At 34.0% G+C, this 17,559-nt stretch overlaps 1 protein-coding gene across 14 annotated transcripts; it reads left to right on the top strand.

Annotated features, from left to right (window-relative positions):
* The first annotated feature begins 364 nt into the window (after positions 1-364).
* On the top strand, positions 365-10,297 carry LOC147532133 (protein phosphatase 2C and cyclic nucleotide-binding/kinase domain-containing protein). Of its 14 annotated transcripts, none has more exons than XM_086651081.1 (16): positions 365-668; positions 994-2,158; positions 3,451-3,582; positions 3,673-3,900; positions 4,069-4,194; positions 4,593-4,655; positions 5,164-5,246; positions 5,791-6,022; positions 6,136-6,449; positions 6,579-6,663; positions 6,787-6,853; positions 7,578-7,873; positions 8,002-8,067; positions 8,573-8,694; positions 8,810-8,966; positions 9,724-10,297. In XM_086651081.1, exons 2-16 carry the CDS (start codon positions 1,121-1,123, stop codon positions 9,967-9,969), a joined length of 3,255 nt encoding a protein of 1,084 aa, XP_086507207.1. In that variant the 5' UTR covers positions 365-668; positions 994-1,120; the 3' UTR covers positions 9,970-10,297. The 14 variants fall into 14 exon arrangements, with proteins under 14 accessions (XP_086507207.1, XP_086507215.1, XP_086507213.1 ...); XM_086651089.1 differs by having other exon boundaries at positions 528-668; positions 7,584-7,873; XM_086651087.1 differs by having other exon boundaries at positions 528-740; positions 7,584-7,873.
* Positions 10,298-17,559: the final 7,262 nt, after the last annotated feature.

Raw genomic sequence — 17,559 nt, 5'->3', positions numbered from 1 at the left:
GTTTACGTCTAAGATTTGAGAAAATTTCGAAGAAGCGAAACCCCCATTCACCGAAACTGGAGAGTAGAGAGAAGGAAAGTACAAGAAAGAGGGAAAAAGAGAGAGTTAGAAGAAGATAGAGATGAGGAAGGAGAAAGAAAGTTACGGAGATGGTGGTGGTATAAGGAGAAGAAGGAAGAAGAAATAAAAATTTATTTATTTGTTTATGGTGATGGGTTGTAGACGAAGTGTTAGCCAGCGGTCGACAACCCTTCTTCGGCAATAGAGAGAAAAAGGATAAGTAAGACACAATTTCCGAAAAGATACGTGAAAAGGGAAAGAATGAGTCACCTATTAAAGTTGACTGAGATTGACTAACAAAAAAAACTTTAAAAGGAGACATATTGGAAGCCGTCATCAGTAGGGGGCCACTTCGTTGACTTGGTCACTTTTATCGGGCTATTTTGTTGAGTTGGTCAATTGAAGGAGGCCAAAATGGAATTAACCTTCTTCACTTTTCACAACGTTTATTTGAGGATTTTTTTTTTATGAAAGATAAAATTTATGTGCGCGCATTACGCACTCGGCGTCTTTCTGAAAGTACCAAGAAGGCGACACTGAGCCAAAAACTGAAAAAGAAAAAAGAAATGGGTAGTTCCAGAATCCCGACCACAAGGAGATGAAATCCGGTTAGTTAACTGAAAACTAGTCTTGGGTATCTTCTAGTATTCCTTAGTAACTCTTCAGTTATTAGTAAACAGGTACGGTTTCTTTTACTGAAAATTGGTTTTGTCAGGAGAAAAAAACACTTCTTTTACCCTGAAATCTATATAGATTTGTGAAGCTTTTACTGATTTTAATACGTTTTTGTTTTTATTTCTTCATTATATGATCTGGGTTTGGGTTCTTTTATTAGTTCAATCTACCCATAAGAAGAATTTCATTTTAGTAGAGGTGAATGAAGTTTTCCTGAAATTCTGGAATTTGGGTTTGTTTTTGTTTTGATTGAACCAGACAGAGGAGTTAAAGTTGGGGTTGGGATAATCAGTAGTTCTTGGAGGAATCTGATTGGTAATTCTTGATAATATGAATATTTTGGCATTTTTGGGATTTGGGTTCTTCATTTAATCAATTTTCAGTGATGGGTTGTTGGATATCTAAAGATTGTTGTGTTGGACAAGTCCCAAATTCTCCAGTGATTTCTCGGTTAAAAGAAAGTGGAAATGCAAGAACAACTTTGGGGTCAGTTGTTTCTCCTGTTTCTTCAAATGGGGAAGAAGGAGAAAATGGAGATCAATTGAATCAATTAAGCATAACAGCTGATTCTGAAGTGGGTATAACTAGATTGTCTAGGGTATCTTCTCAGTTTCTTCCTCCTGATGGATCTCGAACGGTTAAGATTCCTTCAGGAAACTATGAGTTAAAATACTCTTACCTTTCGCAACGAGGGTATTATCCCGAAGCTCTAGATAAGGCAAATCAGGATAGCTTTTGTATTCATACTCCTTTTGGGACGAACCCAAATGATAATTTCTTTGGAGTGTTTGATGGGCATGGAGAATTTGGAGCTCAATGTTCACAATTTGTTAAACAAAGGTTATGTGAAAACTTACTTAGAAATAGTCGTTTTCATACTGATGCTGTTGAGGCATGTCATTCATCGTTCTTGACTACAAATACGCAGATACATGAAGATAGTTTGGATGATAGTATGAGTGGGACCACTGCTATAACAATACTTGTACGAGGTAGGACGATATATGTTGCCAATTCAGGTGATTCTAGAGCTGTTATTGCAGAGACGAGAGGGAAGGATATTGTAGCTGTAGACCTCTCGATTGACCAGACTCCATTTCGAACAGATGAACTTGAAAGAGTTAAGCAATGTGGGGCTCGAGTTCTCACTCTAGATCAAATTGAAGGGCTCAAGAATCCTGACGTGCAGTGTTGGGACACGGAAGAAAGTGATGATGGTGATCCTCCAAGATTATGGGTTCAAAATGGGATGTATCCTGGTACAGCTTTTACGAGGAGTATAGGAGATTCAATTGCTGAGACTATCGGGGTTGTTGCTACTCCTGAGATTGTTGTTTTGGAACTTAGACCAGAAAATCCGTTCTTTGTGATTGCTAGTGATGGAGTGTTTGAGTTTCTTTCAAGCCAAACCGTGGTTGATATGGTAATGTAGTTATTCTATCTCAATTATATTTATCAAGGAATGATTTTCCGTTTCAATAGGCATGGAAATGGAAATGTTTCGGTCATTTCGACCGAAAAATTTCGAAATTTATTTCCTTGACAAGGCATTGTTAAGAAAAACTTAGTTAAATTTCGGTTTCGGTGGAAATTTCGGTAGGTAATTTCGGTAGGTAAATGACCGAAATGTTTCAAAATTTAATTCCTTGCTATTTATTAGTCGATGTCGATTTAACTATTTTTGTTAGATAACATAAGTTATGATTTCTATCCTGCAGCTTCTAAATTTCACTTAGCCCGGATCCTTCTGTCTTAGTTTGTAGCCTATATGAAAACCAAAAACAAAAATAAAAATAAAAAAGGAAGTTGGAGTTCTTCCCATATAAGGTTAAATATTTTTCGCCAGTAACTGCCTTAAACTCTGTGTAAAATGCTAGCAAATAAAACTCCTCAATTGACTAGCTCTGTCGGGTCTATATGGCAAATAACCAACAATGCAGAAATAGGAAAATCAAAAGTAAAAACAAAGCACAAGCTAGATATGTCAATTGGTGACACGTGTCCGAGTCTGATGTTAAGATGCAAAAGGTTTCTATAAGAGAAATGCGGGGCAGATACGTCAGATGTTTGGCGTGTGGGTCTATGTGGTGACAAGGCAGAAATGTATAAGAACAAAAATGTAAAGACAAAATACCAGGCTGACATGTCAATTAGTGGCATAATTCTGTTTTGAGTCTTTGGATTACAAAAGATGATTAATGAGGTTCACTTACTATGTTTATTTCTACAAATTACTCTAATATGGGGTATTATTATGGCTGCTTTATATGCTTCAAGTATTTGTAAATATTAGTTTCCAAGTTTCGTCTTCACGTACAAACACATGAAATATCTTACAATTGACCTGCATGAACCTCAAAACATGCTTACATCATTGTTGGAAGATGACATTTTACTCTTTGGCCTGCTCCTTGTTAGTTGTTCTAGCTTCTGAATGGAAAGAAGACTAGAATCTTTGATCTCTATCTAGCTTCTAGTGTAGTATAAAGTATAATTACTAAGTGTGTATTTAATTTGGTCATCATTTTCGATTCTTTGGGTTTAATGTTGTATTTGGACATTTACTACAAGCTGAAGCTTAAATTTTCCTGTAGTGATATATTCATAACATTCTTCAACAAATCATAAAAGCAGATGCGATGGGTCGATGATTGTCTTTTTCTCTTATTTTTCCCTTTAAATCTCTTATATTTACTTCGGCATATGTATTGTCAGGTAGCAAAATTTAAGGATCCCCGTGATGCTTGCGCGGCAATTGTTGCCGAGTCATACCGACTTTGGCTCCAATATGAAACTCGTACCGACGACATCACTGTCATAGTTGTGCATATAAATGGGCTAACTGATGTAAGTGGGTATCTTCTGCAACCCAATTAGTTCCCAAGATTCATTTTTGGTACATTAATTTTTTTTTTTTCTGTTTCATCTATTCGCCAGACTGGGGTAGTTCCACCAACAACTCCAGATATTGCAGTTCGACCTCTACCTCAAGTTGTAGAGGTTACAGGATCTGAATCACCTTCCACCATAAGCTGGAATTCTAAATATCATCGCGTAAGAAATGATCTGTCACGAGCACGTCTTCGCGCCATTGAGTCTTCACTAGAGAACGGGCAAGTTTGGGTTCCTCCATCTCCTTTGCATAGGAAGACGTGGGAAGAAGAAGTACAACTTTGTTTTCACTTGGTTTATGTCATTATTAGTATTTTTTTCCTCCTTTTTTTGGGGGATTATTTGCAATGGTTCAAAATTTTAAAAAGTTGCGTTTAACTTTTAGTTCCTCATTTGTTTTTTGTCTTTTCCATTTTTCTGAATTGATGCTAATTTATGCAGGCACATATTGAACGGGCTTTGAGGGACCATTTTCTTTTCAGAAAACTTACTGATTCCCAATGCCATGTTTTATTGGATTGCATGCAAAGAGTTGAGGTTCAACCGGGAGGTGTTGTAGTCCAACAGGTTTTCTTCATCTTCTTGATATTGCATAGAAGGATCAAAATTTACGTGATGACCTTTTACTTGGACATATGAGGACTTGTGCATCTACCTTTTAATAGTATCAACATCGCAACTAGATATATCCAAACTGAGTTAATCTTATAGATAACAGAGTGTAGAAATATACCCACATGTTATAACTTTTAAGTCTTCGCCTTGAAGAACCTTATACAATGTGCTACTTTATATTTTCTTCTTTTAGATGGTGATGGTGGCCTTTTCAGGTTCAAAGAAATATAAAGCCTTATATTTACCAAAATGTCTTGTTAAAACTTAAAACAGTAAAAAAAGAGAACTATCTTTTGCTACCTATGTTCTCTTCCAGAGTCTCACAAGTCTAATCGGGTACTTCGTTGCAGGGAGGAGAAGGAGATTGCTTTTATATAGTTGGTAGTGGTGAATTTGAGGTCTTAGCTACTCAGGTACTCTTTCGATGTATATCATTCTGTCAGTTTCATTCTCCATGCAAGTTGTTATAAATGACCTTCCAGAGTAACATCTGTATACTTCTCGTATAGTGTATTCTAGATTCTTTCCCAGTTAGACGGACTCCCCTCTTATTTATTCATCCTTGTAAACTTCCAAATATTCCTCTCATGTCACCCTAACCACTTGGATCAGATTTTCTTGGAATTCTTAGCCCATTTTCTATCTTTCAAATACGGAAATAATCTTACCACTCAGTGAATTTTTTTTTTTTTGTTGTTTTTATGGAAAAGGACAATATTTGCTTTTCTTTCAGGAATTTATTGATGGTATATTCTGTCGTATTATATTATCATGATAATCCCTGCACTGCTTAACCATCACACTTCCCCTTGATTACAATTATTCTGTCTTTAAGCGGCAGTTTGATTTTCTTCTCATTATCTTTTCATTGGAGTGTCAAAGTTCTTGAGTTTGATACTAACCGGCTACGTGAAATAGCAGGAAGAAAAGAATCAGGAGGTGCCTAGGGTTCTTCAACGCTACTCTGCAGAGAAGTTGTCATCCTTTGGGGAGTTAGCACTCATGTGAGATATTCTATCTACTGCTGTTATTTATACTGGAAGTATAATCTGAGTCTTGTTTTTGACTTCTAGACGTGATAATTTTGTAAACTTATCAAGTTTGATACGACTCAAGCGTGCATAAACCTTACTGAATTTCAAACACTTGATAAAGCAATAATTTGAAAATATACAACTGTCTATAGCTGTTCTTGTTATCACTAAAAACAGTAGTTATAACAGTGAAAAACAGCCGCTGCAGCAGTTCTTTTATTATTATCTTACTTGGGGCAAGAGCTATAACTGAAAAAACTGTAGTAATAGGGATTATACAGTAGTTATACCGTGATAGCCCTTTTTAAAACACTGATTAATAGGTACATGTTTCTTAGCAAGGAATATGGTTTGGGTTAACTCTTCACCTCCATTTCATATCCCAGAAAAGCATGTCAAATGCCATTAATTTTGTTCAAAATTTCAGATGAATGGTGTCGGAGTTAGGGTTTTGTAGTTCATCTTATTCCTGTCGCCAGTGATTATTACAGATGTCAGTTTCTTGGTAAAACAGGTACAATAAACCACTTCAGGCTTCTGTCCAGGCTGTGACCTACGGAACTCTCTGGGCCTTGAAACGAGAAGATTTCCGAGGAATTCTAATGTCTGAGTTTTCAAATTTTTCATCATTGAAGTTGCTCAGATCAGTAGAGCTTTTCTCGAGGCTGACAATCTTACAGCTGAGTCACGTTGCAGACTCCCTTTCTGAAGTTTCTTTTTCAAATGGGCAGAAAATAATCGATACGGTGAAAAATTCTTGAACCATAAATAAGAGAATACAAAAAAAAAATCTTCAGCTAGAAGAAATTCTTATTACTCCATAATTTCCTTCAACTAATTAACTTATCTGTGTCAGCAGAATGAGTGTCTTTCCAAGTTGTATATGATCAAGAAGGGTCAAGTGAAGATCACATATCCCAGCGACCTAATAAAAAGTCCAAATTTCACGAGTCTGTTACCTGATATCAGTTCGGAAGACGACACACCAAGTGATACAGAACTCTCTGTGGAGAAGATGGAAGGAAGCTATTTTGGTGAATGGGCACTTCTTGGTGAAAATGTTAGCTCTATAAGTGCCATTGCTATGGGTGATGTCACTTGTGCTGTTATGACGAAACAAACATTTGATTCTGCAATTGGACCTTTGGCAAAACCGGTGAAGGAAGATCGCAAGTATGCTCTATCTTTCCTGTGACTACTAATTTACCTTTTTTACCTTTTTCCAACTTTTGAAAGTTTTTCTATTGCTTGTATATTTCCTCTAGCTCAATTTGATTTTTATCCAATACTTGTGGATCGTAGATCAAAAGATTATTCTTTGAGTTCTTCCAAATCTGCGAAAGATATTGATCCTTCCATTTGGTCTGAGATTCAGCTGTCCGATTTGGTAAGACATTTGATGCCCCCCATCTTATTCGTATTTGGAATGTATTTTTTCAATGCATTATTTGACCATATACGAAGTAAAAGCCGTGCATTTGAGACCATCTAGTGATATGTGTTTTTGCAGGAATGGAGAACGTGCACGTATTCCACAGATTGTAGTGAGATAGGTCTTGTACATTTGAGAGGCTCAGGTTTGTTTTCAATTGATCTTATGGCTTATTCACTTGATAGGTATCACTTACTTGAAGCACTACAAGTTTCTTACTAAGTTGATCTAGTTTCTTTCCTCTCCCCTCACTGTACATCCATTGTACATTTGACATGAGAATTGCTAGTTCACTCATACAATGTAAGAAAAGGGGGCTGATTCATCTCTTTGGTTGACAATAGTCCAATATTTTGAGCGTTTTGTTATCTAGAAGGGGCTATTCTAATTCTACTTGCAAAAAAGTAGATTTGTATTAACAATTTAACAGTCTAACAGAAATTCTCTTGCAAGCTATATAGTTGAGCTGTGGGGTAGCCGGTAGTCGAAGCCGAGACTGGATAACTTGATACATTTTCTGTTATTTTATACATGGAATGTTGGAATGATAGGAATTATATAGTTTATTTTTGCATGCAAGTACTTTTATCTTTACCTATGTATGTGTATATAAAGATACAATTATATTTTTTTGTCTTGCAAAAAGGCTTAGATGAGTAAGTCATGTAGCTTGCTCTGGGCTCGGTCCTGGCCGGCCTGACCCAAGTTCTGAGCCCAACTATTTTTTTTGCGAAGGAGCAGAGTCTCGATAGTGCTTCTAGTATCTCAAGAATGTAATTAGCAATTTAGCATTATCTCACATCTAATAGTACAAAAAGACAATTTTTGTCATTATCTTCTGCAAAAGTAACGTACAGGTGTTTTTTTAGGGTCAGATATGCTCTCAGAAGACATGCTGAGCTTGAAAAGATTTTCAAAGCAGAAGGTCGAACGACTCGGAAAGGAAACACAAGTCTTAAAAGAGAAAGACTTGATGAAGAGTTTAAGCTCTTCAGGCTTCGTACCACAGGTCCTATGCACTTGTGCAGATAAAGCACATGTTGCCATATTGCTTAAAACATGCCTGGCCTGTCCATTGGCTTCAATACTTCACAGCCCCCTTGATGAATCATCTGCTCGGTTCTGTGCTGCATCTGTCGTCCTTGCCTTAGAAGAACTACACAAGGTTTGACATTCATAAGTAGGATTCTTGTGTTTTTCTTGAACTTTTCAACGATGGTGCATTTCTTCTTCTTGCTATTTTTAATGTGTTCATACTTTTTATCATTTACTTCTTTTCTGTTTGAATTTCAGATTTCCATTCTCTACAGAGGTGTGTCCCCGGAAGTTCTCATGTTTGACCAAACAGGTCATCTACAGGTTGATCTTGATATTTTTTTTTATTAACCTATATTGGCTTACGTTTTTTATAGGTTTTGATTTGGTAGTAATCAATTAACTTGGTAGATTCTCATCTTTCTCAAAATTCTGATCCTTCTTACTTGTCCCTTAAATAAGCCAAATGCCGACATGGTCATATATTCTGTTGTCGCAGGGATTAGTCAATGGTCTTTCATTTTCTTAGTTTCCATTTCTTGCGTTGGATTAACCATTCTTACATTAGAAAATGATATTAGCCTCGAGTTACATTTTATAGTAATTATAACACAATTGTTTATAAGCATACTCAAGTCGTATGTGCAAAATGTTATATTAGCCCAGGGCTGATGACTAGGAGTATTCTGCACAAATATCCGAGTATCTGACATGATAAAAATATCTAAAATGAGTATCCATGGTAAATTGGATATTATCGTTGTTTACTACTTTTTTTGAAGTAAACTCACTTTCAAGAAATTATATTTTCTTTACTTGTATTTTATAGGTAGTGGATTTCCGATTTGGGAAAAAGTTAACAAGTGAGAGAACATTCACGATATGTGGGTTGACAGATTCTTTAGCTCCTGAGATAATTCAGGGGAAAGGCCACAGTCTCGCTGCTGACTGGTAAACGTCTTTTACTGTTTACATTTTACGGTAAACTTGATAGACTGCATTCATGATTATCTGTTACTGCATTTGGGCATCGTCAGCTAAGATATACAAGAAATGAAATTTACAGGTGGGCTTTGGGAGTCTTGATCTATTTCATGCTACAAGCTGAAATGCCATTTGGATCGTGGAGAGAGAGTGAACTCGATACTTTCGCAATGATTGCAAAGGGACATTTCACTCTTCCACAGTCCATTAGCTCTGAAGCTAAGGATCTCATTTCTCAGGTTTTGTTTATCTACTTCCATCTTTTTTCCATTGTCCTAGCTATTTGAAGAAGTCTTGTAGTTATTAGTTATGGAGGATGGGAATCGATCACCTAGCTCTTTCTCAAGGCTTTTGACATTAAATTTCCCATTTGACTAAGGTGGTGTTTGTGTTTTCTTTCTCATTGTTAAAATATGAATCGCCTGAATGAAATAAACTCAATATTAACACTTGGTTGCCCAAGTGATTCAAAGTGTTGACACAAACTCCAAAAACCTGGAGGTCCTAGGTTCGATTCCCATGGGAGGTGGAATCCGTGGTTATTGAACTTGGGGTATTAAAAGTATAAATGATGTAATAAGTATGTTGGGCTTTAGGCCTCTTTCATGTTGTTGGGCTTTAGGCCTCTTTCATTATCAGTTTAACTTAGGCGGTTATCGTTCTTATCACATATTCATGATGTATCAATGTCTTGTAACGACTAACGTAGATCGTAGTCGATTTCTCAAAAAAAAAAAATGAGAAGCCACTAAGACAAATCAGAAAAAGGTCTGAAATTTGTCTCGAGTCTGAATTCAGATCTGACTTAGAGTAAAACCAAACACTGCCTAAGGTTGAGGTTGGAGTTAACTATTATTTTACAAAACCGAATCTAAATTCCTCGACACCACAACTTTAACTTAGTTTTAGGCTTTTAGCAAAATCAGACTGAAAAGTCGAAAACACATTGCACACCACGATTTCATTGCTCTTATTTTCATTCATGATTTTGACCAGTTACTTCAAGTTGACGAAAACACAAGACTGGGAAGCCAGGGTTCCGATTCAGTGAAATGTCATCCGTGGTTTAATGGTGTCGACTGGAAAGGAATTTCAACTTGTACCTATCCTGCACCTCACGAGATTACATCTCGTATATCTCTATACATGGAACGTCGTTTAGATGACTTCTCCAATCCCACATTTTCCCCTCCCCGGGACGTGGAAGAAGTTAACAATTCGGATTTGTTTGAAGACTGGTAAAACTTTCAGATGATTATAGAAATGGATTCTTTTCTGAAATTCATTTTGGTTCGCTCGATTATTGATTTTCAGTTTTAGAACTATTCGATTTTCGCTGTTTTTTTTGTATATATGTACAAGTATATCAAGAATCCGTTATTTTGTTATGTCCAGTTGAGATTTTTCTTTTTGTACTTGAAACTTCATGATGCAATGGTCTGTAATTCATTAGTGATATCTCCACAACTCATGTTTTTGAGAGATTGAAGAGTTTTTTTTTCTTTCTGAAGACAAGAACATGGAATGAAGATTCTACTTAATTGTATCTAATAGCTATTTATGGTTTCTATTTGTGGTTGTCAATACCATAATTGTACTATAGTGTTGGTGTTTTTTTTTTCTCATAGTCTGTTTTTGAATCAAAAGGCCTCAAAATCAAGAATTTAGATGTTTTAGATATAAAAATTAAGAGTTTGAAATCTAACTCAAAGAATTTCAGATCTCGAAAAAACAGTCTATTGGTTTGTATTTCATTTAGGACATTTCGAAAAAAAATACAATGGTTTGTATTTCATTAGTAATTGTTGGCAATAATGAACCATTTCTTTGGTTGAATTAAAATTAGGAGAGACACATCTCTAGGATTATGTCTCTCTCTATAGTCATAATCATAATCATCTCTACAAATATAATTCAGATTTCATTTTAGAAATATAGAAAAATCGAATTCAAAAAAAAAAATATATAGAAAAATCAATTAGTTTTCATTTAGAGTTTCTATTAGAAGTCCAAGTGACCAAGAGAGTTCAGATTTTTCTACATATTTTATGCGAAGTTTCTTGAATAACGAAGTGCTGCGCTTCAAGAAGGTAAGACTGTTTTATCCTGAGAGACGGTTCGTATATAAAACGCGGCTTAACTCCATTGCGGGACGAATAACGTCTTAAGAAGAGAGTATCCAATACTCGACTCGATCATAAAATTATACCTTATATTATTATTATTATTATTATTATTATTATTATTTTTTCGTCTATATAATTTGTCGAACGAAGTCACCGTCGAATTGTGTATTCGAGAAGGACAGGTAATCAAGTGTGTCCAACAATCTTAAGACTTTATTTCTTAGAATTAGATACTACAATGATGCACGAGATAATTTAATGATACTGTTATTGGCAGAGTAAACTAGGACATGAAACTATGGTTAGATGTTGGCACTTTGTTGTCCGTTCTTGGTTAGAGTATGCATATAATTTATTAATCACTGACTTGACTAAAACCAAGACCCCTGTTGTTACTGGACGATTGTATTGATACACATTGTGTGATATAAGCACTATTAAACTTCAGTGAGTTTGAGCATGTTATTAATTGATTGTCATTTTAACTAGTGTTCATGTTTTAATTTGTTTATGCCTCTCGTTTCCAAGTAAGTATTAAAGAACAATCTTATAACTTGATTTACTTTAACTTTGCATGAGAGCATTAATCACTCTTCTTCAATTTGGGTTATGCTTTTTTTTTTTGATGAAGGAATTTGGGTTATGTTAATATCATATACAAGATAAAAGAATAATTAATGAATTGTGTACGTCCTCTGTTTCGTTAGGTGTCATTTTAACACTTTATTTTAAAGTACCTATGCGTCCAAATGAGTAGTGTACTTTTTTTTCTTTGTTGAACTCGATGAGTAGTGTACTTGTTGGTAAAATAAGTTCGACTTACTTCGTTGATGCCCAATGATTAGTTTATTCAAAGTTATTTTCCAAAATAACACCTAAATTTCTGACCAGCTTCCTGCGTAGTCCCTACTTTATCGAAAATACCCAGATGACTCTTTTTTCCGGTACCGTTATATGTCTGTTAACTAGTCATCACATCTCTCTCCTCCATCTCACATCTCTCTGCCACCTCATCGTCTTCACCAGCGAAGGTCGCCGACCGGCCAATTTTCTGAGCGACAACCTTCCAACATAAGAAAACAGACTCTCTTCTTTTCTTCTCTTTCCTTTTCTCTCTCTTCCTCTAACATCTTCTTCAGATCTAATAAAATTCTATGAATCTAAGTGGCCGTTTGAGTAAGCTTAAAATCTACAAAAAGCTAGCTTTTAGCTATTTTATAAGTTGTTATAGTCTAGGTAACATTTGGTAAAAAAAAGCACTTTTCAAAAAGTTATAAAACCGCTTATTCTCTAAAAACGCGAAAGCGGCAAAACGGAGCTTCCGCTTATAACTTTCTCGGGAAGCTATCAATTCACGGTGATTTCCTCTCCTCTCATTTAATAGGGGTCCCATCATCCCTATAATAATAAATTAAACATTCAACAGTCAAATCTTCTTCCCCCCTACACTAATTCTTTATTGTTGTTTAAATAACTTCCTTTCTGTCTCTAGGCTATCTTTTTTGTATCTCTCTAACTATATCATTTTCTATTTATAATTTCCTAACATACTCCATTATAAATGATATTTATTGTAAAATATATATGCAGATTGTGGAACAACATGAACAACATTATAGATAGTCTAATTAAGTTATCTAATTAAGTTGCCGAAAGAAGAGCATCGTTCCTCTAGTTATGTTACTAACTTGTAGTCTACATATTTAATTTTTGATGTTTCATTTAAATATTACGGTCATTTCATCGATTAGATTATATAATAATGTGTTAAATTTAATAATATAAGGAAGGCTAAATTTAAGATAAATTTGATTTATACAAAGGAGTGGGGCGTATTAAAATAAAGATAATAATTTGATCGTACAGTAAAATAAAATAAATAGTTTTGTCGGTTAGTTATTATCAAAATAGTTAAACATGCAATTGTCATAGAAATGCACTTTTAACTCATGTGTTTTGGATTATATAAGTTTGTGTTTTTTATTGGTTATTTAGATTCATAGAATTTTTTAAATCTGAAGAGAGAGGAAGAAGAGTTATTATTATTTTTTTTTATGTTTGAAGGTCGCCGGCCGGAAAATTGGTCGGCCGGCGATCTTCGCCGGTGAAAACGACGAGGTGGCGAGAGGATGAGGCAGCAGAGAGAGGTGATGAGATGGAGGAGAGAGATGTGATGACTAGTTAACGGACATATGATTGTAATGGAAAAGGGGTCCATCTGTATTTTCTATAAAGTAGGGAGCTACGCAGAAAGCTGGGCATAAAATTGAGGGTCATTTGGAAAATAACCCTCTATTCAATTTGGGGTTATGCCAAGTATACTGATGCCTGATGCCTGAAGCGTTGGGTCTTTTTATTCCTTTCGAAATGAGTAAACAATAGCAATGTTTGGGTAACAAGTGATTACCAATGTTACCGTCCAATTAATGATTCAGATTACATTGGGTTCCTTTCTTCATTAGTAGTCTAGAGAAATATCATGTGGATCCAATTTCCATAAACCTTTAGTTGTTACTTTCCTGTTAACTTATCTATCCCATAAGAAAAATGTGGTCATGTACCCGACATCCGAAAGAACTTAGTTTCTGGTTCTTAATTAATTAAGAATGACTTTAAGCTCGTAATTGAATCTGGTAATTTTATTCTTACAAAAAATGGGATGTACGTGGGAAAGGGTATATAAGTGAAGGTATATTCAAAGTGAATGTAATGACTGATATGCCTAAGATTAATAAAATTATTAATTCCGCTTATGTAGTTGATTCTTGTATTAAGTGGCATGAGAGGTTAGGATATGTTAATTACGATTCTGTAAGAAGATTAGTTAACATGGACCTTATACCTAAATTCGATATAAATTCCAACCATAAACAGTGGCGAAGCCAGGATTTTTTCGATGTGGGGGCACATTGAAGTCAATAGAAATAACAATTTTATAAGCTATAAAAAGATGACTTTTAACGATCCATAATAATTTTACTTATTTACATATTTATAGTTGTCTTCGACGAATTTTCATCTTCTGAAATCGTTGCATAATTATTTCATTACTAATAGTATCAAATACATCTTTCTCAATGTATGCAAGTAAATTATCATTCATCCATTCGTCTCCCACTCGATTCCGTAATCGGTTTTTCACAATACTCATACCAGAGAACACTCATTCTACTGTATCAGTTGCAACTGGAAGTGTTAGCTAGTGCCTCTAAAATAACATCAGCATGCTTCTCGCGGAGAATATCACGACGTTTCGGTGATGCTCTAACAATATTAACAACATTAGCAACTAAAGTAAATAAATCGTTAGTTTCGGTATGGTTCTTCGCCACATCAACAACAGTTAACTGAAGCTGATGAGCAATCAGTGAATGAAATATGCACATTTATTTTCTTTTGAAACTTCTGTACTTTTTGTTTGTTATTTGATTGGAATTAGAATGGGTATATAATAGTAGATTGGGAACCTAATTTTTATTAGCATAAAGAACAATCTAGGATTTAAGAAAAATAAAATCAGTTAATTATAAAGAATTATAAAAAATTTCAAAAAAAAATAATGACTTAAGAAAAACGTTCTAATTAATATTTAATGATTAGAGGAGGTAAGTGATGGGTAAAGTTTCAGGTTGGAAACAGTTACACGGTTTTTTTTTTGACATAACAGTTACACGGTTTTTTTTTTTGTTGAAAAGTTACACAGTCAATCTGTGGATGTTTAAGTTTTCAATAAAAATTAATGATGGGTAAAGTTTCAGGTTGGAAAGGGACATCCACTTTAATTAAAGTAAGTAATAGTGGTGGGTCATTGAATATTTTACTCAATAACTAATATAATGGGCTGGTCTTGGCTTAGGTTGTCATAAAATAATTCTGGAGGCACCCTTGTAGCCTTGTTCTATTACTACTACTAGAGGAGTTCACATTTGGGCCGTGGGGGCCTGCGCCCCCACGGGACCCTATGTGGGCCCGCCCCTGACCATAAATTTGAAGTTTGTGTCGAATCTAAACTAAATCGTCTTTCCTTTCAGTTGAAAGAGATACGGAATCATTAGAATTGATACATAAAAACGGTTAAAAAAAGAGGTGGAAAAAAATACTTCATCACGTTTATAGATGATAGTACTAGATATTGTCATATTTACTCGTTCAGAAGTAAAGATAAAGCCGTAGAAAATTTAAAATATATAAGAAAGAAGTTGAGAATCAACTCGATAAAAAGATCAAAACTTTGCAAAGTGGTAGAGGTGGTGAATATGAATCACCATTTGCTGATATTTGTGCTGAAAATGGTATTATACATCAAACAACGGCTCCGTATTCGCCTCAGTAAAGTGGAGTCGCTGAAAAAAAAGAACCAAACTTTAAAAGAAATGATGAATGCATTACTTATAAGTTCTGGATTATCCCAGAATTTGTGGGGTGAAGCATTGCTTTTAGCAAATTATATTTTGAATAAATTGCCTCATAAGAAAAATAAATAAAAACTCCTTATGAGTTATGGAAAGGAAAAAATGCCTTCTTATAAATATCTCAAAGTGCGGGAGTGTTTAACAAAAGTGGCGATTCCTACACCTAAGAAGGTTAAAATTAATTTCAACAAAAAAAAGAAAAAAAAGGTTAAAATTAGACCAAAAAATTATAGATTGTATTTTTCATAGGATATGCACATAATATTAGTGCATACCAGTTTCTCGTACATAAATCTGAAATTCAAAAGTTACATGTTAATACGGTAATCAAGTCAAGAAATGTTACATTTTTTGAAAACATATTTCCATTTTTTTTTTTTTTTTTGAATAGAAAACTTCATTAATTGCCAAAAGGCTACTGAGCTTACAATGAAGGGTCCGTGGGGTATATATACCAAAATAATGTTCAAAAAAGGTTTAAGGTCCAATCTTGTCAAAAAATGGATTTTTAGTCCTTTTGCTCTTGGGTCTAAAAACCCATACTATCTATAAAACAATCCCATTCGTGTCCCAAACCATTTTCACGGGATTTTAAATTGTGTGGTCGGACCGAAAATTCTAACAACTTAATTAACCGTGAATTTGGGATAAATTATAAGAAACAAAATCGAAACTTTCCCAAAACGAAACGTTTCCAAAAATCCTAACCTAAATCTTCGAAACGCCATTACCAGAAACTAATCAAACGCTGAAAAGAAGGAAATCAAATTTGGGAGTGATTTGGGGAATTTATTAGCAAAAAACGGATAGAAACAAATCATAATTTCTCTCTCCTCTAAACAGATTTGTAAATTAAATTTATTTTCTCTCTCTAAACTTTCAGATTTGGAAAGAGTATATTTTCTGAGATCAATTTAGCGTGATTTGGGGGTTAATATACAAAACGTATATATCACTTTCTCTCACTTAATTTTCAGATTTGGAAATAGTATATTTTTCTGGGAACATTACAACAACATTTGTTTTTGTTTTTACTAATACATAAATACACATCGAATACAAATTATGAAACAAATACGTAAATTATTTGTTATTTATGACGAGGAAACCAACATTTGTCATGTATACAACGTAATTTATCAACTGTACGTGTGTCATGTTCAATAAATTACACATATTTTCTTTTACATTACACGTCGTTTACGTTCTGTTACAAAAAAATCGTTTACACTATATTGTCGTAGAGCATATGTAGTCTTGAGCAGGACAAACAACATTTACACTATATTGTCGAAGAGCATATCCAAATGCTTTTGCACCACCAAGAAACAAATGACCAACTTCAGTAGGAAATTCCATAAGTAACAGCAAAACTACAATAAGAAAACATATACATTTGTCAACAAAACATATAATTTACTAGAAACGACATGTATAATGGAATAAATTATGCATACTGTTTGTTAAACTTCATAATGTGTTAGGAGAGAAACATAACTTTAGTTTGAATCCTAAGGTCACTGTTATGTGAAAAAATATGTATAATGTGCAATCAATTACATATAATTTTTGGAACATTTATTGTACTATAAACAACTGTTTTGGGGAAAAAGTACGTGTAATGTTGAATAAATTATATATAATTTATGCAGATTTATAAGATGTTTTTGATATTATTTATAAAATATGTATAATTTGTAACAAAATACATATATTTTACATTCTGTTATAAAAACATCGTACAAAAGATGTTTGCGTTATGTATGTGTTATGTTTAGTAAACATTATGTAATGTCGTGTAAATTATATATCGTTTACATTCTGTTACAACCAAATCGTACTAGATCTTTCCTGGATAAAAAATGTTATGTAATTTATTGTAAACGATCCGTAATTTATTTTAAATTATATATCGTTTGCATTCAGTTATAACAAATCGTTCGATATCTTCACTGCATCAAAAATTGTACGGAAACCTTGATGAAGATTTGAAAAAATGGTCTAAAAATCAAAATCTGTAACCTAAAACTACTAAAAAGTAACAAAATACATAGAGACAAACACTTTTTAATCGAATAAAATGAATTGTAAAGACGGATTTAACATTAACATCATAAAATCGGTTATGAATTTTAGAGAGAGAAAATACTAAATAATGATAAAGATTTGATTAGATGATATAGAGAGAAATTTGATTATAATGAAATTCATGAACAAAGTTAAATATGAAGATGAAAAACATTAAACAGAAAAGAAGAAACTAAAACCTTTAACATTACCTGAAAAGCAATATT

This window comes from Eschscholzia californica, unplaced genomic scaffold (genome assembly GCF_041429995.1).
Source record: "Eschscholzia californica isolate CP2 unplaced genomic scaffold, dmEscCali1.0.p SCAF_6, whole genome shotgun sequence".
Taxonomy (NCBI): domain Eukaryota; kingdom Viridiplantae; phylum Streptophyta; class Magnoliopsida; order Ranunculales; family Papaveraceae; genus Eschscholzia; species Eschscholzia californica.
This window is presented reverse-complemented; position numbering and strand designations above follow the sequence as displayed.

Bases quoted from the DNA above. Each gene is read 5' to 3' on its own strand.
- LOC147532133 (XM_086651075.1), top strand. From the start codon at position 1,121: ATGGGTTGTTGGATATCTAAAGATTGTTGTGTTGGACAAGTCCCAAAT. The intron at 8,068-8,572 runs GTTGATCTTGAT...TGTATTTTATAG, and splicing joins ACCAAACAGGTCATCTACAG to GTAGTGGATTTCCGATTTGG. The intron at 8,695-8,809 runs GTAAACGTCTTT...TGAAATTTACAG, and splicing joins CACAGTCTCGCTGCTGACTG to GTGGGCTTTGGGAGTCTTGA.